Raw genomic sequence first — 26,046 nt, 5'->3', positions numbered from 1 at the left:
TGTCATATGTGGCGGCAGTATTGTCAGTTTTCATAATTGAATCGGTCACTTGAGAAACCCCGTAAGTCCATATTTTGGCGAAAATGACATTTCAGCATTATTATAACTTGAGGGTCTAGACGCATCGATTCACAGAGAAACCCCGCTTGTTTCCATATAACTAACGTTCCAAATAAATATGGACTTCTGCTATTTATTTAAGAAACCCCTTAAGTGCAGGCTATATATTTGTGTTCTGTGGTGGTCAGTATTATAAAAGTAAACAGGCCGGCTTGCGTTTATTATTTTTTATAAACTTATAATCACTTTACCTTTTAAAAAATCTACTGAATAAAATGTCTAGTGATAGTGATATCGACGAAAGTGTTGCAACGACTCCGAAAAAAAGAAGGAAGGGTGTGAAACAAGTAGAGTACCAGTGTGAAAAAATAAAGAAATCGAGAGTGAAAAATGAGAAATACACAAACTATAGGGGCCATGTTGTTCAACCGACTCACCATTTATATCCGTGCAAGTATGTATTAATATGTTTTTTTTTGTTTTATGTTCTACAGCAATAATGTTTTTGTTATAGCTGCAAAAAAAAAAAGTGTATACCGAACTCGCTTACAATGCAAGATGCTGAAATCGTGTACAATGGAATAATTTTATTACAAAACAAGGACGAGCAAGATATTTTACTGCAAAACAACATAGATATCTTTGATATAAAAAGACGACGTGGCAAAAGAAATGAAGAAGCACCTCAGAGAAATTCATCATTTAGGTACCTAATTTATGAGATAATACTAAAAGGTAATCCGACAAAACATTTTTTTAGGTATTTGGTAAATGTCCCCGGAAAGACTAGAATCAATGTTTGTAAAAAAGCATTTCTTAGTGCCTATGGTGTTACCGATGATAGAATTCGAAGAATATGTAAACTTTCAGCTGCTGGCAGTGCTCCCAAAGATAAGAGAGGCAAAAACACTCCCGGAAATGTAATGCCTGAATCTTTTTATAGAAAAGTACCCAGATTTAAAAAATAGGGTCAAATACAAATTTTGTATGAAAATATTCAATGAAAATTTTGATTTACAGTTTCAACAACTGCAAGTCGATACATGCTGTACTTGCGAGGAGCTCTCAGTTGAAATTAAAAGTCCTACCTTAAACGAAATGCATAATCGCCGTGCAAAAAAATTTTATTCCAAAATCTCAGAGATTCAGAAAAAATTTTTAGAAGATCAAACTATTCTGGGTATTTGCATGGACTTTATGCAAAATTTGCAACTTCCTGTAATTCCAGTATAGGAATCATTTTATTTACGACAGCTAACAGTAGATGTTTTTAATATTCATGAGTTGCGCAATGATACTTCTAGATTTTACATCTATCATGAAGGAATGGCAAAAAAAGGACCCGATGAAGTATGTTCCATGATGCTGGATTATATTAATACAGAAATTAACCCATCTGTTAAAGAATTGTATGTATTCTCAGACGGAGCCTGGAGCCAGAATAAAAAACCACGCTGTTGTTCGACTGGTGATGGCTTTGCAATCAACTGGTAGGTTTCAACGAATTTTTCAATATTTTCCTGTCAGAGGTCACTCTTTCTTGCCATGTGACAGAGACTTTAGTGTCGTTAAATGGAAAATTAGACGAACTGATCGAATCTACACAATGAAGGAATATGTGTCATTAATTGCAAATACCTGTTCAATTCGTGGAAAATTCACTGTTAAACGTTTACAAACTCATGAGGTCTTAACTTTTCAAAAATGGTGGAAGTTCTTTAAGAAGAATGTGCTCTCTAATGAGTCATATCAAAGAAAGTTACCCAAAGTTACCCAATTTGAATATTGTGAAGACGGAGTCGTTGTAGCTCGAAATTTCATTGATGGATTGAAATTTCATTCATTTTCATTGAAATTATTGGCATCAGCGAGGATTAGTTTGCCCCAAGAGACACTTTATAATGGCCTTGTTCCTATCAATGTGACCAAACTGAATGACGTTAGGAGCTTGATGCAGTACATACCTTAAGAAGAAGAAATGCAAAACTTTTATGGGGAATTGACTCAGTGGGATACTCTGTAGATTACGTAGTAATAAATACATGAATTAATCATAAATTTTTTAGGCTGTATTTATTATACTAGTTTACCTTAACCTTAATACTCTGAAAATTGCCATTCATTTGAGAAACCCCGTATGTTTCCAAATTTCAAAATTTTTTTTGAGCTAAAAAATTTTTTTTTTTGGTGTGCTATTATGTTGTCTTTAATTTTTAACACTAAATTCTTCATTAAATTAGTATTGAAACAACTTTAAATTTATTGTAACTTCTTGTAGGACGTTATATCCAGTTTTCCCAAAATTGTATTTTTTGGACTTACGGGGTTTCTCAAATAACCGATTCAATTGACAAATTCTTAAAGCTGTATTTTAGCGAGTAAGCGCCTATAAGCGACTCAGACATGTCATTCGAGCGATCAGGTCATGACGTCATTGTATAAGGCCCTTTAAGCGTTTGTTAGCGGTGTTAAGGTACACACACAAAGAAAGCAGGTTAGCCGGCGCCGGTCTTTCCGCTTGTACGTTCATAAAGAAAGCTGGTTAACTGCTAGTATAAAGCCGAAAGTGAAGGTAAGATGTCCAGCTCATTCTCCGATGACGAATTTGTGCTTTTGGAAAACGTTTTTCTCCAAATACAAAGACGAAGACAAGGAGTTCATCCCCTAAATAAGGAGCGAAAAGTTTATGGAGAATATCATCACCTATTTCTGACTTTGAAACAACATGAAGAACGGTTTTTTTTCGTATATGAGAATGACATTAAATACATTTAATTATGTGTTGGGAAAAACTGAGCAACGTCTATCAAAAACATGGTGCAACTGGCACAAACTCCCCGAAGAAAGACTGATGATTACTATTAGGTGAGTAAAAAATTAATTTTTTATCAAATTAAATATAATTAATTGAACAAAAGTATAATTCTAAGAAAAAAGTTTTAAAAGATTTAATAAGGAGAAATTTGAGGAGTTGTTACAAAAGGTGATTCATGTCCATAATATGCATATTCTTCGACAATTTGTTGAACGCGCCCTTTAAATGATAGTATTTTGTTTACTGGAATTTGTCGTACATAAGGAAGCAAACTTTTAAAAAAACAGATGTGATCATCATCCTCCTTCTCCATCACTTGTGATCGCTTAGCCTTTTCTTGTAAATATTCCAATTTTTTTTCTCCATTTTTATCATTTGTTCATTCCAACTTTCAGTTTCCCGTTTTCTTTTAATTGATTTTGTTTTTTTGTTTAATGCTTCTTGGCGTTCTGTTTTGTTTCCACCATTATTTGCTTCGGCTTCTTTTATTTAATTTGTTTTTGGGATAGCGTTATCTTCATTTTGCCATGTGTTTGTTTCGATATCTAAACTTTCATCTTGAACCTGGTCAATTTCTTCATTTGTGACTATTTGCGTTTTCGTCTTGCATACTTTCTGCAGTTTGTATACTACAATTTCCACTAGTCTCTGGTTTTTACTGTGTCTTTCAAAAAAATTAGCGAATGAAAATATGGCCATTTTGATACGTAACTGGAGGGTGCTGCATCCCCTGACCGAGGTTTTGGAATTTTTTCTAACTCCACTGCAAACTGGTCACGCAAATACTTCCATTTTTTCGTAACACATTTTCTGAAAAAAAAATTGCTTTCATTTTCGTGTTGGAATTGATTAACGTTTATTATTTGTTTCAGGTATTTAGCTACAGGGTGTTCATTTAAGTCTCTGGGATTTTCTTTTCGAATGGGTGCCTCGACTGTAGGGAATATTAAAGCCGAAACTGTAGTAGTAATATGGCAAGACTTACAGCCCGAACATATGCCTATTCCAACAAAAGACACTTTTAAAAAAATCTCTGAAGAGTTTTACAATATATGGAACTTTCCCCACGTAATAGGTGCTATTGATGGAAAACATGTCCGTGTTATTTGTCCAAAAAAATTCTGGATCTATGTTTTTTAACTATAAAAAATATTTCTCTGTTGTACTTCAAGGGATTTCAGAGGCCAATTACAAACTGATTGCTATAGACGTAGGTGGTTACGGAAAGCAAAGTGACGGCGGCACTTTCCAGACCTCAGATTTCTATAAACTATTAACTACCAAGGAAATTGAAATACCTGAACCCTCTAATCTTCCAGGGACAAATACGAAGGCACCATATGTTTTTATAGGTGATGAAGCCTATCCACTTTTAGATTTTTTACTCAAACCTTACGGCGGAAAAAATTTGCCTCCAGAAAATGCCTGGATCATGACTGCTTTAACAGCAGACTAGCAAGCAGATTATCAAATGTATTTGTATTCTACATAACACGATTCTTAATAGAGAACGTTTTGAAAGACACCTAACTAATATAGAAATTGCGCAAAGAAATCATGAAAATCATGGTGCTGGGAGACCGCCAAATACAGCTAAAACAATTAGAGATATATTTACCCACTTTTTCTCTAATAATCCACTAAGCTATCGTAATTAAACAATGTAATCATATCCGTAATTTCTTCTTGTCTGGTTTGTGTATTTAAGTAATTATAGAGGTATCTATACTTACAGTATTGTAGTTTTTATTAAATAATGGAAAAAACAGGCTTTTATTATTAATAATAAAAACTTACCATTGATCCCCATTTCAGCTGCTATCTCATTCCACAAACTTTGAGTCACGTTCCTATTGCTGTGAGACTTTAGCCGTTTGTTCCACAGCGCAGGTCTTGTACATACAGCAGATATTAAAATTTCGACATCCATTATTATAAAATAAATCAAAAACTCTACTAAAACCCCACGTCTGACTCCGATAATAAGCCAAGAATTAAAAATTCATCCGGTAAAATAGTCGGTGCCGATTCACGCTTGCAACAAGCTCCGGCCGGCTTTTTCTATGTGCGGGCAAATTTAAAAGTACACTTAATTATCGGCGCTTATAGGCGCCGACTGCCAGTAAGCAGGAATCCCGCTTTCTTTGTGTGTGTACACTTACAGCCGACTTTACTCAAGCCGCGAAATTGCAGTTGGCAACGTCGCTCCACGTAGGAGATTCGGATCCGTTTACGCTTTAAAAGCGCGGCTCTGCCGAGATGGACGTTCAATTTTGATTTTGCTTTATTTACAAATGAGAATATTTTATTTATATGATTGATCTATTGTTTCAAATATGTATAGGGTCCGTTAATAATTATATAAATGCATTATTAGACTTTTTCCCCTATAGTCTAGCCTTTTAGTTATATAAATTTCATCAATTAATAAATTAACAACTTTCTCAGTCGGTGCTAAAGAAGTGGATACAATGTTTAAATAATTAGTGGTGTCGTTAGTTTTATTTAAGTCAGAATTTGGTGACACATCAAAGCTAGAAAAAAGATACTGTAGGTACCTCTTGGTGGGTAGATTAAAATAATCTCTAAGCAATTGATATGCGCAAGGGGATATAATATATAACATAAAAGACATTACTATAGTTGTTGGGCAATAACGTTTTTGCTTTAAAATAAGTAAAGTTACTTGGTCTATTAAAAGTATTACTCGATTACAAATGCCAATATCTTTTTCATCCTCTAACTAGTGTGAATCAGAACTTTCCAATAAATTTAACACCTGTTTTAAGAAATCTGAATTTTGGTTAATGTTTCATTAAGTCATGAAACTTCTCTAGAGATGAAGAGTATGGTTTATTAAGCTCACAATAATCAGAAGACTAATTATACCTAGTTAATAGATTTTCGAGTTGAGACCACCTACTTAATTTCAATTCGAAAGGTAAAATCCATTTTATGTCATTTTTTGGACAACTCATTGTTTTTTAAAAAGACTTTAACATGTAGGTCACTATCTATTGATATTTGATTAATAATATTTATACAAGCATCATTCAAGTTTAAAGTATAGAAATAAAGTTTTGTATCACCAACAATTTTTACATTCCACAGGTCAGATATTAGAATTTTTGGGGAATAATTACTCATAAGATCTTGAAAATTTGTTAGGAAATGCAAGTTGCTCAGAGGCTTCATTGGCAAGTTCTTTATGTTTTTGTTATTCACTATTTCTTTTGTCTGCACTTTTCTAGGAAGAGGCACTGTTTTTGTTAAATATGCAGGTAAATTTGGAAAAAATTTGAGGCACTGCTGAGCAAACTAATCTTGCTTTAACTCTAATCTTAGTGAGGGTGCCATCAGGTAAAGGATAATCATCTTTAGATAATATCATTCGGGTCAAAATGCTTGGCACAAGCCTTAGATACTCGTATTAAGTAGGAGCCCAATTATCTCTAGGTATGGCTTTTAGCAATTTAATTTTAAGTTGTTCATTTTTTGGAAAGCCAAAAACAGAAATACTTGCCTCGCCTGCTCTTAAACTACTTTTGTAATTAGATTTACATCTGAGAACACAGCAGGGACTTGGGATGTTTCAAAAGGTAAAAAAAAATCATCAATGAATTTCTATATATAAATAAAGCTAATAGATTTACCTATACTTACTAATACTATGGGTATTCCTTACCAAATAAAACAAAACCTAAATTTTTTGATGTGAATAAAGCATTAACCTTGGCTCTTAGGCATAAGTTTCTAGTTTTAGTGGTACACAAGATATTCACAAAAAATCCCAAATCACACAGATAAGAGCACAACACAAAAATCTTAAAAGTGATATGTAAAATAAAGACTTAATAAGTTTTCAATAATAACTACATCCACTTTCCTTTCCGAAATTTCATTTAAAAAGTCAAATTTAAAAGAGGAATTCAAACGATCCTTATTAAGAGCGTTTGTACACATACCGATAATTATCGGATACCGGAACCGTAATTATCGGTGCTTCGGTGTTCCGTTGTACACTGGGCCCGATTTCTACGCCATTTTCATTTTATGACTACTTGGATTGAAAGTTTGTTACTCGTTTTTAGTGTTTTAGCAGCTACAACTTTAGTAAATATGCGTATATCACTGAAAAATAGAATTGTTATTTTATATTGGATCTACAGGTGAAAGCGTAGAAATAACAACAGACGCGTTTGGATTCATCCACTAGTAGTCGAGCGCTATGTGGAAGCTGCCTTTTATACAATGTTTTATAAGGTACGAGAAGATAATACGAAATTCTTTAATTACTTCCGAATGAGTATCAACAGTTTTGACTTCATATTAGTGCATCTACATGAACATATCTGTCACCAAGATATTAACATGAGGCTGACTATTCCTTCGAAAGAAATGTTAATGGTAACTTTAAGGTAAGCTTTTTCATTGCAAAAATATTAAACTCGTAAAGAAAATAGCAAATTGAATTTAATTCACTTTATAATATCAAAATGTAACTAAGTATTATTATCGGTATTATTAATAGAAGCAAACAGTTCAGTAAAGGTTTTTGGACTGTGTTCCTCAGTATATATCTGTTGACTTTCCATTGTACTTCCTGATGAACCTGGCATAGTTTGTAACATTTGAAATCCATCTTGGGTAGAAAACCTGTCGATCAGGTGAATAAATTCCTGTATTACTTCTCTGTGAACTTAGGGCAGGGGTAAAATAAGTTTGTTGGCCTGCTGCACCTTTACGCTTTCTATATTTCTTTATTAGTTCCATAACATCCATACGGAAGTCGAACTTTTCAACTTCATTCATTTTTCTTACTGCTGGAAGAATAGGCATGAAGAAAGCCTCATCCTCATCAGGCGGTGCTGGAGTCTCTTCTTTCTGGGACAAAAGTTTGATCATTTCTTGCTCGACATTTCTCTCAGACATGCGACTCTTTTTAAAAGACTTTCCTGAATGTGTAGCAGCCGTTTTTGTTTTGGATGCATCAGTGTGTTCAGTATCATCAGAACTGCCTGGATCCGGTGTAATACTGGATGTTGTAGAATCCATCTTCGTAATTTTGAGCAAAAATTGTAACTGGTTGTAGTATATGTAACGCTTTTTTGCAGATTGCCCGCTTTTAGTTTTAAGTAATCTAATGAACGCGTCCCTTATGTTATTCCATTTTGTTAATATCATGTCACCTAAAATTCATAGTAAGAATTTGAGATTAAAACACATTTTGATTGAATATTTTTTTAGGTACTTAGCAAGTGGGGATACATTTACAAATCTACATTATTATTTTCGATTGGGACAGAAATGGTTAGATGTAGCTGAAGGAAGGATTCTGGAAACAAGCGCAATTTCCAAACTGCATTGGGGCTGTGGATGGCAAACACATCCGTGTAACAAAATTTCTTACATTGGTACAATGAATCTCATCTATAAACATTACTTTTCAATGGTTCTAATGGCTGTAGTTGATGCAAATTATGAGTTTATTTATGTGGAAATTGGATCCCATCGAAAAGACTGCGATTCTGCAGTTTTTAAAGAAACACCATTTTATAAATTACTTAAAAAAAGTGAATTGAATATACCAACACCTGTCATTCATCACACGCGTGAAAAGCTGCCATTTGTATCAGTCGCCGATGAAGCATTTGGTCTTTCGCAAAATTTACTTAGACCATAGGGACATGGGACATAATCTGGATCAACAGAAACGTATTTTTAATTATCGCCTATGTCGTGCAAGACGATAAGTAGAATGTGCATTTGGGATACTTGCTAACAAATGGAGAGTTTTTCATAGAGCACTGAACACATTAAAGGATCTTTCTAAAACCATTGTAAAAGGATGTGTGATTTTACATAATATTGTGCGTAGAAGAGACGGTTTATCTTCTGATGATACATTCATAAGTCCTAACGTTGGTTTCCAGAATTTAAGAGACAGATGGTACAACAGGGAGGAAGAAGTATTAATGAGATTCGTAACATGTTACGACTTACCTATTTTGCAAGCCCCGGGAGATCTTTGCCTTGGCAACTAACAAAAATTTAATGTATCTTATAACTTGACTTCTTTACAATACTATATTGCAATAATAATTGTTTTACATACCTATTTTTTTCTGCTCTTTATCGTCCATGGCATTAAAATCCGGTTCTAAGAATTCAAACACTTCCTTCTAAGCATTTCTTTCAAGAATTTTGTCTTTCTAGCCATCAGCAAATTTGTCCCACAAACAACTCCTGCCTTCCATAAGCTCAATCAATGTGAGAGTATCAAAATTAAATGTTCCAGCACTCATTTTTGCCACTTAATATGCTAGAAATTGCAGACTATTGGAAGCCAAAGCGCAATCGTAGTGGAATTTACCGGTCCGATTTAGCGGACCGTCCGACTATTCAAATATTCAAAATATCGGCGGGAATTTTTGTCGGATCCGATAATATCGGACGGTCGTGTGCAAGCTACCATAAGGCTTCTTTCAGACGGTACGGCATTGAGCCGTGCGCCCCGTGCGACACGACGCCGTGCTTATTAAAGTTTGCGCCGTCGACCAAACGGCGTACTTTTTTGGTGACACGGCCTTACCGTCGTTACGTATAGCCTCCATTTAGCCCAGTTATTTTCAAGATTTCAAAATAAATGGTCTTCAAGCACTGTACCTTTATTATTTATACCTCAAAAAGAAAAAACGTTGTCGGCCAAGGAAGTGGTGGGTTCACCCTCTAAATTTGGAAAGACCAATTACTGGGGCATTTGTTACTTTATACCAAAACTTAAGAAAAGATGAAAATAAATTTTTTAATTACTTCCAAATGAGAACAAGAAGTTTTGATGAACTCCTTAATCGACTGGGTCTTCTCCTTTGTAAGCAAAACACAAAGATGAGAGATGCTGTTTCGCCCACTGAAAAGCTAGCTGTGCCATTAAGATGAGATTATTAAATTTTGTAAAATTAATTTTGAAGCGGTAGGTACAATATAGGTTAGTTTTATTAAAAATCTCCAAAAAGTCAGCGCCAATAAGGTGATTGGCTCTGACTCGTTTTTAACTCCTGGTTGAAGCAGGCTTTATATATGATATACAAATTTAGGCATATTTATTTTGAAATCAGTGTCATTCTAACCTATTCATGGTAATGTTATAAACTTAAACTTATAAAAGCTTATATAAACATTTGATACTGAGAGCCTCCAATAGTAGCCATCAGTTGAAAGATCTGACTCTAGGGTCTGATGAGTATTTGATGAAGGTGAAGGAGTACTACATCCTTCTGTTGAAGGTGACACTAGTGGCTGAAGTGTAGTGAGAATGTGGCGTGGCTGACAAACAAAGCTTTGGTCTTCAGTTATAGGTACTACAGTCAAGACAGAGGATCCGGGTTGAGTAGAACAGCTACTGTACTCAGTTAAAACTCGTTTAACTGGTGGTTGGTACCTTTGTGAGTCAGGGCGCGTTTCCAATCGTTGTGAAGAATAATTCCGCGCAGGTTGAATTATTGTTTTTTAGTAAGGAGAAGGAACGCTGACATCCATCGAAGGCAATCGAGGTTGAGAGCGGTGAATGTTTTGAAGAATATTCAATACTCCCGCTTAAAACTGTATTGAATTGAAACTGTTTTTGAAGACTGGGAAGAATACCTTGGAAAAAGCTAATGTGGCGATCTTCTGGCTGTTCCAATTTCTGTAAAATAGATTTTTCAATATCTGTCATTTCAGATTTAGGTCTCTTTCGTTTTTGACTACTTTTAAAAGGAACTGGATTACAAAAAGCCTCATCATCTGTTTTGTTATTAAAATTTTCACCTCCTAATGTATCTTTAGGCGACTCTTTTTTTTTTCATAGTCCATACTACAAGTTGTCGAATTTCTGTTTGTATTCTTTAGCAGAAAACTTAATTGGTCACTATAAATGTATTTTTTATTTGACTTTGCTGCTGAGCCCGTTCCCTTTTCCTCATCCAGCTTCTTCAAATATTTGACTTGTCGGTCTCGAATATTGGTCCACTTAGAAATGACAGATTTAAAAATATAATTTCACACGAAATTCATACGTTTTAATTATTGAGCATTTGGTCAAAAATAACTGGTCTTCGTCGTGCGACGCATGTGTACAAACACTCTAAGCTCTAAGTCCCATGAGAGCTGAAATAAAAACGGATCTGTAAGCCATGTTGACGATGTTATCGTTTCGCGGCTTGTGTAAAGTCGGCTGTGCCATTATAGGCATATTGCTGGCAAACGTCATATGCTGCGTTCTCCATTAGTTCATCATATCCCCTAAAGGCCGGGACACACCTATCATGCACCGTTCCGACCATACACTCGGACGACTGTGTGAGAGGAAAATAGAACTTCATTTTAAATACCGTACTTGACATCTTTTCGATTCGGGATTGACTCCTGCTCATACTCGACTCCGTTCATGTATTTATTAATCCTCTTCTGGGGCAAGATCGGACCGGAGCCGGATAGGAAAGGTGCATGATTCGTGTGCTTAAAGGCCGATTTACACGATGCTAGTAACTGGCGCCAGTCTCACTGGCACGCCAGCGCTGGTATTGTATAGACACTATTCTGTGCCAGTCCAGTGCTGGCCGACTGCACTGGCGAGAATAGAGGGTTCGCCTATTTTTCATGCCAGTCGATTTCACCTCCATGCTCCGCAACACCCGCGCCAGTGCTTAGGCAGCGTCTAAACACGTTGCCGCCAGTCAGTAGCATACTTAGGAAGGCTGTCTTGAAAGTTGAATTATTTAGTTTATTTTTTGTAATTATTTCTGGGTGTTTTTGAAAAAATGGCCCGTAAGTTTAGTGCAGATGAAACTTTAAAGCTTGTTCAACTGTATAGAGAGCATGAATGCCTATGGAATATTCGATGCCAGGAATATAAAAACAAACAAAACCGAACATCGGCTCTTCAACAAATTCAGACCGAAATTGGTATCGAAGGTATTACGATTGAGGACATAAAAAATAAGATACAAAATATTAGAAATATTTATTAAAAGTCGATAAAATCGAGAAATCTACTAGATCTGGCGCTGGGGGAAATGTCTATATACCGAGAGTAACATGGTTTGAGGAATTAAATTCCTTTATCAAAAATGTGGCAGTAAGACGAAGAACAACGGTAAGAAAAATAATATGTATATTTATAAGTTTAGTTTAACGTTATTTACTATTTTAATAATACTATATGTGACCAAATTGCCACGGAACACTACCGTCGTCCATAAAAAAATTCTTATATTTATCTCTTTTTTCTCTAGGAATATTTGCTGAATGATTACTTCCTTGATTCGAGATACTTTTTAAGGGAGTTATTTCATCATGCCTTCATAAGCCTGGTATAATATTTCCATCTTGATCTTCCCTATCTATACAAGTTGCAGTGCTATAGGATTTTGATTTTTTTCTTAGCCAGTTATGTAGTGCTTAAGTTGCAAAAATGATTGCATCTACCGTATTCAAGTTAATCGGTACTGCCTTTTCAAAAATTCGAAACCTACTGACTAAAATCCCAAAAGCGTTTTCGACTATACGTCTGGCACGTGATTCTGCCTGTAATTAAATATTTTTTCTTCTGCACTGAGGTTAACGCCTGGATATGGCTTTAATAAATAAAACTCCATCTTCAGGTAACAGGCTATTTTCTAGTTGCTCGTGAATTGAACAGTTTTTGAAAACACCACCATCAGATGCATTGCCACTTGCGCCAACGTTTATGTATGAAAAAACAGTGATTGTGATCAACAATAGGTAACAATATGATGCTGCTTGTTTTTTTATAGTTAAAAAATTCACTTCCACTATTAGAGGGAGCTCTGATTTCTACATGTTTTCCATCTATTGAGCTATAACACGTTGGAAAATTCCATTTTGTATTAAAGCCCGCGTCAATGGTTTTCCATTCCTCTTCTGTATTTGGCATCTAAAAAATGAAATAACATGATTAGATATTTTTTCTTTTTGTAACCTATTGAAATTACAGTTTTCTTAATATATTTTGTTCTTTTATTTAAAGGATAACATAGAAAATGCCGAAGAAAACCCTATCAACGACATGGAACGTTCAGTTTCACCAAGCTCGGAAAATAGGTGTCAGGTTGCTCCGGCAGTAACATCACCCGCGGAGAATGAATCAAGCGCAGAAAAACGGCCACTTACTACAGCATCCCTAAAATCTAAGCGCAGCAAACTCTCACAAATGTCTTCATTAATTGACGATTTAAAAAATATAGATAAAAATATGGAAGAAACAGAACATGACGTATTTGGAACGAGTGTATCAGCTCAATTAAAGAAATTATCCAAAGAACAAGCAATCATTGCTCAAGAAAAAATACAGAGCATATTAACTCAATGCAGACTTGCTGATATAAAAGCCAAGAAACCTTATTCCGCATATTTTAATATTCAGCAACCGGTGCAATTAAACATGCCCTCTCAAGCGTATACCAGCGTCCAATATCAGCACTCGAGCTACCAGCCAGCATTATACTGCCCCCCACCAGAAATTAGTTCAACAGGCACTACAAGTTCTTCTTCGGCTTCTCACCACAACGATGATTTTTTCCCAATTTCATATCACAATGATAGCCTGGACGAAAGCACACAAGCCAGTGATATAATAGCGACTGCTTTGAGAAATATGTAATGTAAATTATTCCGAATATATTAAACAAACTTTACCTTAATAAATTGTTTTAATGCTCTAAAAATTGCCCGACACACTTCTGGTATTAATTGTGATATAGCATATTTGGAAACACGATAAAAGTGACTTATGCTTCGGTAAGACATTCCTGTAGCTAAATATGTTAACGTTATTTCTAACTTTATTTTTGCGGGTAGTACATCTCTCATTATGGCGTATTGACGCTGAATAGGGTGTTCTATGAGAGAAAGTAACTCGTCAAAATTTTCGGCTGTAAGTCGTAACGCCAATCTGTACTCAGAGGGATCTTCTAATCTAAGCTGTTTTAACAGCAAAGCCGAACCTCCTATTATTGATCTCTCACTGACCCATTTTCTCACCCATAGTCGCTTCTTTTTTTTTAAATTCTTCATCTAACATATTATTCAATTCATCTTTTAGTAACATAATCACGGTTCTTATTGTTCTTTTTTTGAAAAGTTCAATTTTTCTCGAATTCATTTTTAAAAACAACACAGTACAAATTCACAACTGACTTGAACTTACTGACATCGTGTAAACAACTTTAGGTACAACACTTGGCCAGTAAAAAACTGGCTTGCCAGTGAGCCAGTGAGACTGGCGCCAGTTACTGGCATCGTGTAAATCGGCCTTAATGCCCTATTGAAAGAAAGAGATAACTAGTGATAAGGATTGGTTTTCTCACTTTTCGCCGTAATATCTATGCGGCCACCACCTGAGAAATATGTCAACAATACAAGTCAAAGTTCAATGTTTGTCAAAAATTGAAGAAAAATGTTTGTTCTGGTTTAAATAATGTTAAGTGCTTTGTCGAATTTGTTACCGAATCCAGTACTGCAAGGTATTACTGCGGCTTATTTCAAAGGTAAGCTATTAAAAGTCTAAAAAAGGGTTTTAGTAGAATAAGGATACAAACCTAAATACTAGCTGAAGTGTATCAAATATCTGCTTTGATCTTACCTACTCCTTAAGTTTATCACATAGAGTCTCAAAATAATCAATAGATTAGAATAATCAAAGATTAACATGAATCATTGGAAAATAAAAGTTTAGCTTAACACATGAATGCAGAGTTCATAAAAGAAACTGTTGATCCATAGTGCCCTTAGACTTTATATTATATTGATAGGTTAATGTTTTTAGAACTGGCTCAGCCACAACAGGCTCAAGTATCTCAATTTTCTTTCATTAAGCCTTTAATTTTTATGTAAAATCTGTAATGTTTCCAGTAATTTTTGTGAATTGGTGACCAACAATTGTGGATTAGAAGTGGTGTCTTTCATAGGTAAATTACTAAGAAATGGAGTTTAAAATTAATTTTTTTTTACATTTTTTATAAAAACTATAGGTTTACATTTATGTATGAAAATTATAATACCTATGCATGTCATAGAGTTTCAATCAGGGGAGAAAAGACAACTTCCACATTCATATTTTCGTTCTCTAGGGTTAAATTAAAATAACACATATTACAGAGATAAAAATGATTTCGAAGTTTAGGGTCAGATATATATCATCAGTGATGTGACAATACCTTCTATCTCTCTTAGACATAATTTAACAGGAAACAAAAAAAAAAATTTATTGTCATGACAATTTTATATTAATATTTTTTTTGGCAAATATAGTGTTGAAAAAGGAAATAAAAGCTAAAAAATAATAAATTTTTATTTATTTTTTTGTTTTTTTTATAATTAAGATAGGAGATATTGGGTTTAAATGGATGGAAGTTAGGAGGTATTAAAATAGACATATTATTTTAAGACTACGACAATGAAACTAAATTTGTAGAAGAAAATAGGTATATTTATTATAAAAAATTTCTTCAAAACAGTTTTGTTAACTTCAGCTAAATTTACACTTAATTGTAGAACATACCAAACTAATTATCGTTGTTATAAGGAAGATTATCATAATAAGACCAGCAGTCTTTTGGAATAACACTTTCCAATGCTTGTAAGTGTTACCACTTTTTTTTCTTGACTGGTAATTGAGACATATGGGCTTGGGGATATATTATATCAGAACCTATAGGTTTTTTTTGATAGGCAGTAACTTCTATTCCTTTCCAAAATCTAATTTGATCTGTAAATCATCATCTGAGTATTTTATCCCTACAATGTCTGTAACTGTAGGGTCTGATGTTTTTTTTCCCGGTCTTATAGAAGTATATTGAAAGTTTGCTACATCAGAGTAATCCTTAAAAAAATCATACTCCAATTTTATAGCTTAATACGGCTCTGGATGTTTTCGTGCCTCTTCTGTTGCCATTAAGTAGTCACTCGGTAAATGGATTTTGCGATTTTTTAATTTTCGCTCTATGCAGCTGTGTACTGAATCCACTTCCATTTGTGAATGACCTTTTTCTAGAAACTTTTGTATTATGGTTACATTATGAACAGTTGAGAAGTTAAGAAGGGCGTTAGACATGACCACATTCCGGTTTTAAAATGTACAGCCATCGCTGTAGATTATAATAGGAAGATTCAAATTCAAACAGTTTGCTCTGATATAATCTAACAAACAAGATAAAAAAGTAGAAGCATTTAGGTTTGTGTCAATTTCTGTAAACCAGTAACAAGACACTTTATGATTTTCAACATTATATACAGTGAAATTATGACAGGATAACTTGGTTTTGAAATAAATGGAGGAGGCATTTAAATAAGGAGTTACTTTTAGAGCCTGTAAATCCATTGTTAATAGTATGCATTTCTTTTCTAATATCATTTTCTAGCTTTTTTAATATCATTTTCTTTCTCTTTACAAACTTTCTCTTTTTTGTCGATCTAAAATTTCCATTTATCTTCTGGCACATTTTTATGCTTATACTGTATACAAATATCACATCGTTCCTTCTTCGGGGTAACAAACACAGATTTTTTTCCTTAAATATTTTTTTAAAAATGTACCTTCCCAATGGTGTAACATTTTCTTCTTTTCTTCTTGAGTATTTATCAAATAGCTGCTTCATTGATGTAAACTGTTCTTTAAGATACAGCTTGTTAGTATTTTTTCTTACGTAATGGGATGGTTGTTTGGGTAATTCTTCAAAAAAAATACTTAAGTACTCATTCTGTTCTTTAAACTGCTTAACACGATAATTTCTATTTTTTCTTTTCTCATTCTGTTGTTGCTTTTCTTCTCGCATACCATTTATACTTTGTTTTACCCAAGTTTACACTGTAAAAGGTCAAAGGCCCAAAGTGCTTAAGAAAAACTGCCTGCACACGGGTAGTTTTTTTTGTCCATTGCTCAGAGCATTGCTAACTGAAACTTCCTTCTCTACGAGATATTTCATTTAGAGTAGCAGTTTTTTTTTTAGTTTCCACCCTTGTTACATGCGAACAAACGTAGATTTTTTTTTGATCCCAACTTAATGGAGACCAGAAATTTATAAAAAGTTCATTCCTTTTTTCCTCGGAAAATGCGTCACATTGTCTTTTGGAAGATTTTCTACAGAAAAGTGAATTACAGGCTCCTCCCATGTTCCTTTCAGGTCTCATGCTATCTTGTTTAACAGTCCCATCTCTGCTCCTGCCGTATCCTAAATATTCCTTTCCCTTTTCACGCAATTATTCATTTCTGTTCTTCTTCCACTCTGCTTGGATAGCTTTTTTCTTTCTTTTACGACCTTCTTCCATATTTCCATACATAGGCTGCAACTGAACCTCATTCCGCTCACCGATTGCCTGTCGTTCCTCTGCAGCACTGGGACTGGTTTCTTCTTCAGCTATTTCCGGCTCATAAACCGATCCACTAGAAGAGCTCCTTGCAGACTCACTGTTTTCATCTACATTTCTTTATATTATATTCTCACTTAAATGTGGGGAAGCCTTTCGTTGATATCATCCGGATGATCTGAGGTCTGGTTATTTTCAAGCATACATTGATCAGAATTTTGATTATCGATTTGAATATTTCCACAAAAATGTCCTGATAACTGATCTTAGAAAACAATCGGAATTTGATCTATATTGATTGCGAAGTTATTTTCTTTTTCTTAAAGCTCTTGTACATGAACTTTTTGTACAGAAGGCTCTTGCATGGTAGTGTCTTGTACGGGAAGCTCTTGCACAGGAAGATCTTCTATCAGAAGTTGTTGCATGAGAAGCTTATTATGATCCGAAAACTTTGGTACGGGTATCATATTATTTTGTGTAGTTTTGGAAACTAGGTTTAAAATTTTTAGCATACGTGAACTCATGTTGTAGATGGTCTGAAAAAAAAACCTCCTATTTACCGCTTATATTAATTAATGGTTTTTTTAATACCTCCTATCTTCCTAACTAACCATTGAAAAAACAATAGAAAGTAAGAAAATTTTATAAAAAAATAAATGAAATAAATTAGAAAATATCTTAAAACAATGATTTTTAAAAATGGGCACTTGTATTTTATAAGAGTAATGGAATAATCTTAAAAAAAATCTGAAAAATTAAAATGTAACCTAACCTTAACATAAACAATGATTACTTACCGGCTTTTTTTCTCGAAAACAGGGCAATCTTAAGATTGAGATAGTTAAAACAACTTAACAGAAATATTATCTTGAAAACACCTTACTATTTTTCTCTATTATCTTATAAATTAACATTATTTATTGTAAAAAACTGCGAGCCCAGCAAACGATCTGCTCGAGCCTATACACGCAACAAGATAGGCGGTATTTGTTGTATAATAAAAAGCACTAACAGATAGGAGGTATTGTTTTTACGCAGGGACTTGAAAACAGTGCAGTTTTTGCAAGTTAGGAGGTTTTTGAATCATGCGCAGAATTGTCAGGAATAATTTTATAGTAGTAACTGAACATATGTATTTTTGGATGATAGGAGGTATTGTCACATCACTGACGATATATAGGGAGGAATATTATTAAAATATATGATTTTAACTAGTCAGCAGAGTAGATACTTCCCTATTAAAAACTAAAGCAAAAATATTTATATTTATGGATGTAATAATTTAGGATTACAGTGTTGTTGCTTGATTGTGGTATTCAAGTAAATAATTTACATACTAAATTTGAGCAGATCCTAGATTTTCAGTATCACATTAAGTTGACAGTATTATATTTTTTATTTAATGAATGAAAAGGTTTATGGTACTGGGTGCCTCTGATTTAGCCAGTGGTATTATTGGTATATTTGTTAATTTTTAAGATACAGGACCCTGTATTATGAGTAGCAGAAAAAATCAAGATTTTCTGGATGCTTGTTGACTGTTGTAGAAATTCTGTTAAAAGGATTCTGTAAGCAATATGTTCAGCAGAAAGGGATATGGAAAAGTGATTTCAGGGTGAGTAAGGTGGAACATAGATTGAGAAGAGAGCAAAGTAGAACATGTTATTATTCCATTTAGAACCTTAAAAGCTAAACTTACATTATAATATTCCCTTTTACTTGACAAAAGATTTAATGGTCTGATCAGTAGAAAGAAATGTACCTAATCTTGAAAGACTAAATTTCATAAAATAAATTTGTGGTGCATATTTTCAATCTCATTGATCTGATAGTTATGATATTCTGATTAAATTAGCAGACTCAAGATTAGATCAGATCAGAGATATAGTATACAATTTTTTATCAAAATGATGTGAAAAATAAAGCTTAGGGTCCAAATAGACGCCACATGCTTTAAAGTTTCATTATTAATTGAGTATTCTACACAGGACATAGACTCTTCTTTCTACTGAATTTCATGAAGCAACATTTATTAATGTTTAGAGATATGACATTCAATTGACACCAAGAAAAGATTATACTAATGCCATTTTGCAGAATTTCAATATTTAGAGGAGGGTAGACTTGCCTATTAAGAATTGTCAACAAATAGAAGATATTTTGACTTCAGGAAAAAATTAAAAAGGTGAGCAATAAGATGTGAATCTTGTGGAACTTCTGAAAAAGCCTTAAAGCATCAAGACCAGCCATCCCCAATATTAACTATTATACTATTAATTATTATACTACTATATTACTCACAATTACTTAAATATGATTTAATCCAAGATAAAAAGCTTTACTAAAATCAGTATAAAGGGTATGTATCTTATAGCCTTCATGGATGGAACTAAAAATTAAAATTTACATATATGAAAAGGTTGGTATTGACTGAATGGCCACTGACCAATTTGTACTGTTGATTGTTGGCCAACCGAAAATCTCCAAAAAACCCATCTTTAGAAAAGCCTTGATTTATTGCCCAAAAAGCTTAGGAATATGTTAGATGCTGATGGGGCAGTAATTAGACATAGCTTTTATTTCCAGAATTCAAATCACTAAATTTTGCACAAAGAGAGATAAACAAAATTGCGGCATACTTTCAGTACCCTGTTGGAATTTAATCAGGACTTCAGTATCAAGTTTTGAAAGAGCAGTTTCAAGATCAGTAGAACTTGTTACCACCTCAAAGACTAAATTAAACTTATAATTAGTGTGTTAGATCATGTCTGAACTTACATTCTTTTGAAGCAAGGAGTAAACTTCCAGTTTTAAAACTGGAGTGCCAAATAATTTGGAAATATGAAAGTTATTTGTTGTATCACATTAATTTGTATGAAATGTTTATCCTAAAATATTCATAAAAAATCAAAATACTTGCCAAAATGTATTTTTCCATCATCTTTTAAATAAAGTTTGACCTCAAAAAAATAAGTCCTTTTAAAGAATATTTTTGTGAAACAAGGTTGCTAAACTGCGGAATTAACCCTTAAGTAGTAAAATCTTTAATATGGATCGTGCGATAAAGTTTATTAGCAAGAGATTTTCATTAATTTTTTATTAATTTTAGTTGCTGCCTTACGAAATATTGGTTTTAGGGGAACTCACAGTAATAGCATTTCGGTTGCTTTTTCAAAAATGCGGGTTACAGTACTACCTGCCTTGTCTGATAATTATATGTATTTGGTAAGGAACTTTTTTGCTACAATACATTTCCATTTTGAAGAAACAACTTTTTTTTTTGTAGATTACTGATGAAGCCACTAATCAAGCAGCAATTGTAGACCCCGTAGCACCAGATACAGTATTGGAAGCAGTGCAAAAAGAAGGAGTTCAACTTACTAAAGTTTTGACTACACATCATCATTGGTATGTAAATTTTAACATTAAGAGAAACGACTTTTCTTGAAACAAATTTATTGAAAGACAAAAATTTCATCATCTATTTTCAGACATCTATTTACCTGAACAATGGGAGTATTATAAACATTTAAATAAAGATTTTTTGGTAGTAACTGTTTTCTTCGTAATTTAATTAATTCCGTCTTCAAAGTGTTGAAATATACTATTTTCTTACGATCATTTTTTCAAAAAAAAAATTGGATTTAGTCAGAATCAAGTGTTTTTTTTTTCAAGTTTTAGTAAATATGGGGTAGAGGTTAAATATATACTAAGTCTCTTCTTTATTTAGGGACCATGCAGGAGGAAATGAAGAACTGGTTAAAAAAGCGGGCAGTTCGCTGGATGTATACGGAGGAGATTCTCGAATTGGAGCACTCACTAAACAGGTCAAAGATGGCGATACTTTTAAAATAGGAAATATCGATGTTGAATGCCTATTTACTCCATGCCACACAACTGGCCATATCTGTTACTATTTGAAAGATCCCAAAGGAAAATCGGCTGTTTTTACTGGTATGCGACACATTTATTAAATAACTGCCAACTGATAACTTAAAAAAGGAAATTCTATCAGAAATTCTTTTTTCAGGGGATACTCTATTTGTTGCCGGTTGTGGTCGATTTTTTGAAGGAACGGCACAGCAAATGTACACAGCGTTAGTGGAAAAACTGTCAAAATTACCCGATGATACGTTGGTGTTTTGCGGACATGAATACACCCAACAAAATTTGAAGTTTGCAAAATTTGTTGAAGCCGAAAACAGAGATATTATGAAAGCTATTGCGGATGCTGACGAAAAGAGGCAAAAGGGTATACCAACTGTAAGTAATGCTACTTAGACATCCTTCTTAAATATGCCACAACTGGCATTTTTGTTTTATTTAATTTTATTTCCAGGTTCCCTCAACTATTTTACAAGAAAAGAAAATTAATCCTTTTATGAGAGTTATGATGGGAAGTGTGCAAAGACACGCTAGTTGTATCGATGCCGTATCTACAATGCAAGCTATTAGAAAGGAGAAAGATACTTTCAAAGCATAAAACATTAATTTTTTTGTGATTATCAGTGTAAATATATTTTTTTACTATGTTGTGGTCAAGTTAGTTCATTTTTTTTCAATATTTTGAAAACATGGAATCATTTAATCTAATTAATATGTCCAAATATTAATACAAAAGGACCACTATTAACTCTTAGTGGCGCCTAATTTAGTTGGTAAAGAAATACGTAGTGGAGCCAAAATATTTTTTTTATGAATTTTTATAATTTTTGTAAAATTGTAGTAATTTAACACATTAGTAAAAACAAAAATGAAAATCTGCCAATCAGTTTTTTGTTAAATTTGTATAATTCGGTGGATCATATTGTGGACCACCGCGACACAAAATAAAAAAACTAAGAGTAAGATAACAAATTTATTTAAAAACTCATACAAACTTGGGTACTAAAAATTACGTTGCATGATAACTTTGGAAACACTCTTTACTTTGTACTTCCCAAGCACAAAGGGACTTTACATATGGAACATACCCAATCCGTCCTTACTGGGTTAGCCTTAGTGCTACAAAGCGCGCATCTTCTTCTGGTACTCCTTGTAGGTTGATGAGCAGATGACTGCTGTCTTATCTCTAAGGGTACGTAAGGTTTGTATTTTTTTATTTCAACATCTGATGGTGCAACCAAATTTCTCTTTCGATTTACAAGCGTTTCTGAGATTAAATCGTTTATGACACTTCGTCTAAAATCTTTAGCAGACATTTTTGGTAACTCCATAACCTATTATAAAGAATATTGAAATTTACAATTGATGCATCTAATAAGTAAAAAAATATTAGATGCCACCATGCCTTTTTACTGCGACGGTCAATCTTGTAGTTAGAAAGTCTTTGGTCAAATATGTCGACTCCATTCATATTAGAATTGTAGTCGATTATAGATTGAGGACATGGAATTTCAGTAATTTGTCCACTTCTTTCTTTTCTTTTTACTGTTCCTACATCTTCTGGCTGATGAAAATTTGATAACATGTGAACACATCGACGGTCTTTCCATTTTGCAGCTAACAATCCGGTACTGCTTGTAAACCATTGCACATCACAGCGTTTCAAATTCTTGTCTGGTTTAAATTTTGGAATATGACGACGATTAACACGGTTCCAACAGCATGGATTTTTCTTTCTTTCAATTGTTAAAATAGATCGACGCTAGTAAAAAAAAATCAACCTATAACACATGGTCTTTATTTTCTAAGTGTTTTATCAAATTTGTAACGACTCTTGAACCAAGGCACTTTTCTATCTTACCAGTAGGTGATTTTCCAGTGTACAAATCAAATTTTAGGCAATAACCAGATTTATCAGCTAACATCCACATCTTATACCCCCCTTTTGATTGTTTTTTTTGGCATGTTCTGCTTAAGGCTACTACTACCCTTAAATTTAATCATTGACTCATCAACTACAACTACAGTAGAAGCTCGATTATCCGGGCCAGCCGGGACCGAGCCTTCGCCGGATAATCGAAAACACAGATAATCCAAAGACTCATTTTTATTTTTTTAATACATAATTTATATAATACAAATACATGTGCCAGACGAAAAGAAACAACGTGATAAAACATAATGCAACAAAAAAAAATGTTTTATTACCTATTTAGACATAATGTTACAGGCTGTTCTTCAAAATATTGAATAAGTCTGTTTACTGCATCCCTTGCTTCTCGATGACTCGTCATAATGACGCAATCATTTTTATCAGAACTCTCATTCTCATCACTACTTTTGTCAGAACTTTCTGCAGAGCTCTTGTTATGTAGATAATCGTCATCTATGATCTGATACCCTGTTTCTTGGTGATCACATTCTATCCATTCTTGTATTTCTTTATTGTCTATTTCTTCTAAACCTTTGATTTGTGAGGCAATAGTTGCTATATTTCCGACGGACAGCTCACCTTCATTTAAGTGATTTTCATCTTCAGAACCGTCTTCATGTTCTAAAGTCATTATTTTATAAAATGATTTTTTAATGTGATCCACTTTCACATCACTCCAAGCACGAGCTACAGCATAAATTGCTTCTTTCAAATTTAGACGTTTCCAATACATGAGGTCTTTTCTGTAAAGTCTCTTCATGGTCTCTATAACACCTTGGTCCATTGGCTGGGCAATAGATGTTACATTCGGAGGAAAATATGCTACGAATATGTTCCCATCTGTTGACTTTAGTTGCTCTACATCAGGATGCGATGGCGCATTATCCAGTAACAGTACAGCCTTTAGTGGAAGATTATTTTCTTTGAGATAAGCTCTAACTTGAGGTATAAATTTTTTGAAAAACCACTTTTTAAAAATTACTCGATCCATCCAAGCTGCCTTTTGATTATAATAATCCACAGGCAATCTTTTTATATTTTTAAAAGCTCTAGGATTTTTGGATTTTCCAATGACGGCTAACCTAAGCTTATGGGTTCCTGAGGCATTAGCACAGCATAAAACTGTTAAACGGTCTTTGCTTACTTTGCTACCTAAAAAAAAATACAACTTTGAGAAATATTTTATACGTAAAAAAATATGTATGTAACGCTAACCTGGTGCACTAGTTTCTGAGGCTACAACAAGTGTCCTTCTCGGCATTGCTTTCCAATAGAGTCCAGTTTCATCTCCGTTGTACACCTGCTCAGGTTTTAGGTCATGCTCTATTATGAGATTTTCCAAATCATAGCAAAATTCTACCATAGCTACATCATTAGCACTTAATTTCTTCCCTTGAACAGCTAATTCTCGTATTCCATGACGTTTTTTAAATCTGTAAAGCCAACCAGAAGATGCCGAGAAGTTGCCTTTAATTTTCAACTGCTTGTGAAACTTTTCAGCTTGCCTAGTACACATAGGTCCTGATATCGGAACCCCCACTGATCTTTTCTGCAAGAACCACTTGGTCATAGCATCATCAAGTTCTCGAAACGTAGACCCTTTTAGAGATTTCCCGTCAGAAATAGCTTTTGCACTATCCGCTTTTGCTACAAAGCTCTGTAACTGGGATTTTTTCTTCACAATGTCACGAACCGTTTGTTTTCCAATATTATATGTTTTAGCCAAAATAGCAACACTTATGTTATTTTCAGACTGTTTCAAAATTTCCATTTTTTGCTCAATAGTTAAAACATTGCGTTTACGCTTTTCATTAGCACCCGTACGCTGATTTGTGCGCCTGTTTACGTTTAACTAATAAGCGATGAGCCGGTCGCCAATACTCGCCAGTTGGCGAAAATAACAGGTAAAAACATAAACGAAGGATTCCCCGAAAGAAACTTGGGGATTCCCCGAGACGAGCGTTTGCACGGTTTCAGCATTCAGGCGGCGCCGGCGCTGTCAATCTCGAGCCGTCAGCCACGGATAATCCGCGCACGGATGATCAATTTAAAATGCCGCACGGAGAATCCGCCGCCCGGATAACGCGCGCACGGATAATCGGGGTTCTACTGTACTTGATTAGGAATTAGGCATTTTTCAAAGTTATGAGTCAACAGTTCTAGCATAGGGCGAATTTTATAGAGCTTATCATAGTCTGGGGAAGATTTTGGAGGCATCCCATCAGAGAATTATTATTCAGATGGAGATGACTCAAGAGCCATCCAAATCTTTTTTGGGTCATTACTGAGCTGATAAAAGCATCATGCAATTCGGAAGCAGTTGACCAATAATCCTTATAGCTGGGACTACGTTTGATACCCATTAACAAATTTATGCCCAGAAAAGCATTAATTTCACACTGATTTGTAGGGACATAGCTTTTCCCAGTTGAAAGTTTTTCCTGGTCGGCATAAAGATTTGTTTGAAACACTAAAGTATCAATAAATTCCTTAGTAATAGACAGTTCAAAAATCATATACGGTGTTGGATCAATAATGTCTTTGATAAACTGAGAAATACCAGAAGGTTCGGTAAATTGAGGAAGAGGATCAGGTCTATGAACATTAGACCAAACAGGAATTTTACCTTTTGACCACTGTTGTTGTAGAAACCGGCAGATCTTCTTCCATATCTGTAATAACTGTAGGAACTAAAGTTTCGTCCTCTATATCGGAGTAGTCCATATCAATTTCTGACTCAGACCCCGAAGGCAGTGTATCGACATAAAATGTGTCAATTTGTGTGTTGACTTCATCGTAAGTCAAACCTCCTACCGTCTTAAATGGCAATGGCTCTATAACTGTAAGAAAATATTGTATAGGTATTTTATAATGAGTGAAACTCAATATTCTAAGTGGAGCGGTGGTAGTAAAAAAGGACCACATAAAAACAATGTTTTTTTTACAACATACTAATGAATATATGTTAATTAAATATCTATACTTA

General features: G+C 34.1%; 2 protein-coding genes across 2 annotated transcripts; one reads left to right on the top strand and one right to left on the bottom strand.

Moving 5' to 3' along the window:
- The first annotated feature begins 14,256 nt into the window (after positions 1-14,256).
- LOC126735833 (hydroxyacylglutathione hydrolase, mitochondrial) lies at positions 14,257-21,784 on the top strand. Its single transcript, XM_050439913.1, has 6 exons — positions 14,257-14,424; positions 20,352-20,467; positions 20,529-20,650; positions 20,973-21,196; positions 21,273-21,505; positions 21,582-21,784. The coding sequence occupies exons 1-6, from the start codon at positions 14,355-14,357 to the stop codon at positions 21,723-21,725; spliced, it is 909 nt and encodes a 302-aa protein (XP_050295870.1). The 5' UTR covers positions 14,257-14,354; the 3' UTR covers positions 21,726-21,784.
- A 1,502-nt stretch (positions 21,785-23,286) lies between these two features.
- Positions 23,287-25,784, bottom strand: LOC126741887 (jerky protein homolog-like). Its single transcript, XM_050448356.1, has 3 exons — positions 25,687-25,784; positions 24,421-24,898; positions 23,287-23,961 (listed from the first exon to the last, which is right to left on the bottom strand). Exons 1-3 carry the CDS (start codon positions 25,782-25,784, stop codon positions 23,332-23,334), a joined length of 1,206 nt encoding a protein of 401 aa, XP_050304313.1. The 3' UTR covers positions 23,287-23,331.
- Positions 25,785-26,046: the final 262 nt, after the last annotated feature.

Source organism: Anthonomus grandis, chromosome 1 (genome assembly GCF_022605725.1).
Source record: "Anthonomus grandis grandis chromosome 1, icAntGran1.3, whole genome shotgun sequence".
Lineage (NCBI taxonomy): Eukaryota > Metazoa > Arthropoda > Insecta > Coleoptera > Curculionidae > Anthonomus > Anthonomus grandis.
The sequence above is the reverse complement of the archived record's forward strand: the minus strand, read 5'-3'. Positions and strand labels throughout refer to the sequence as shown.

Bases quoted from the DNA above. Each gene is read 5' to 3' on its own strand.
- LOC126735833 (XM_050439913.1), top strand. From the start codon at position 14,355: ATGTTAAGTGCTTTGTCGAATTTGTTACCGAATCCAGTACTGCAAGGT. The intron at 14,425-20,351 runs GTAAGCTATTAA...TATTAATTTTAG, and splicing joins TACTGCGGCTTATTTCAAAG to TTGCTGCCTTACGAAATATT. The intron at 20,468-20,528 runs GTAAGGAACTTT...TTTTTTTTGTAG, and splicing joins CTGATAATTATATGTATTTG to ATTACTGATGAAGCCACTAA.
- LOC126741887 (XM_050448356.1), bottom strand. From the start codon at position 25,784: ATGGACTACTCCGATATAGAGGACGAAACTTTAGTTCCTACAGTTATT. The intron at 24,899-25,686 runs GTAAAATTCCTG...AAACGTAAACAG, and splicing joins ACAACAACAGTGGTCAAAAG to GCGCACAAATCAGCGTACGG. The intron at 23,962-24,420 runs GTAGAATTTTGC...CTTCCACTAAAG, and splicing joins GTGCTAATGATGTAGCTATG to GCTGTACTGTTACTGGATAA.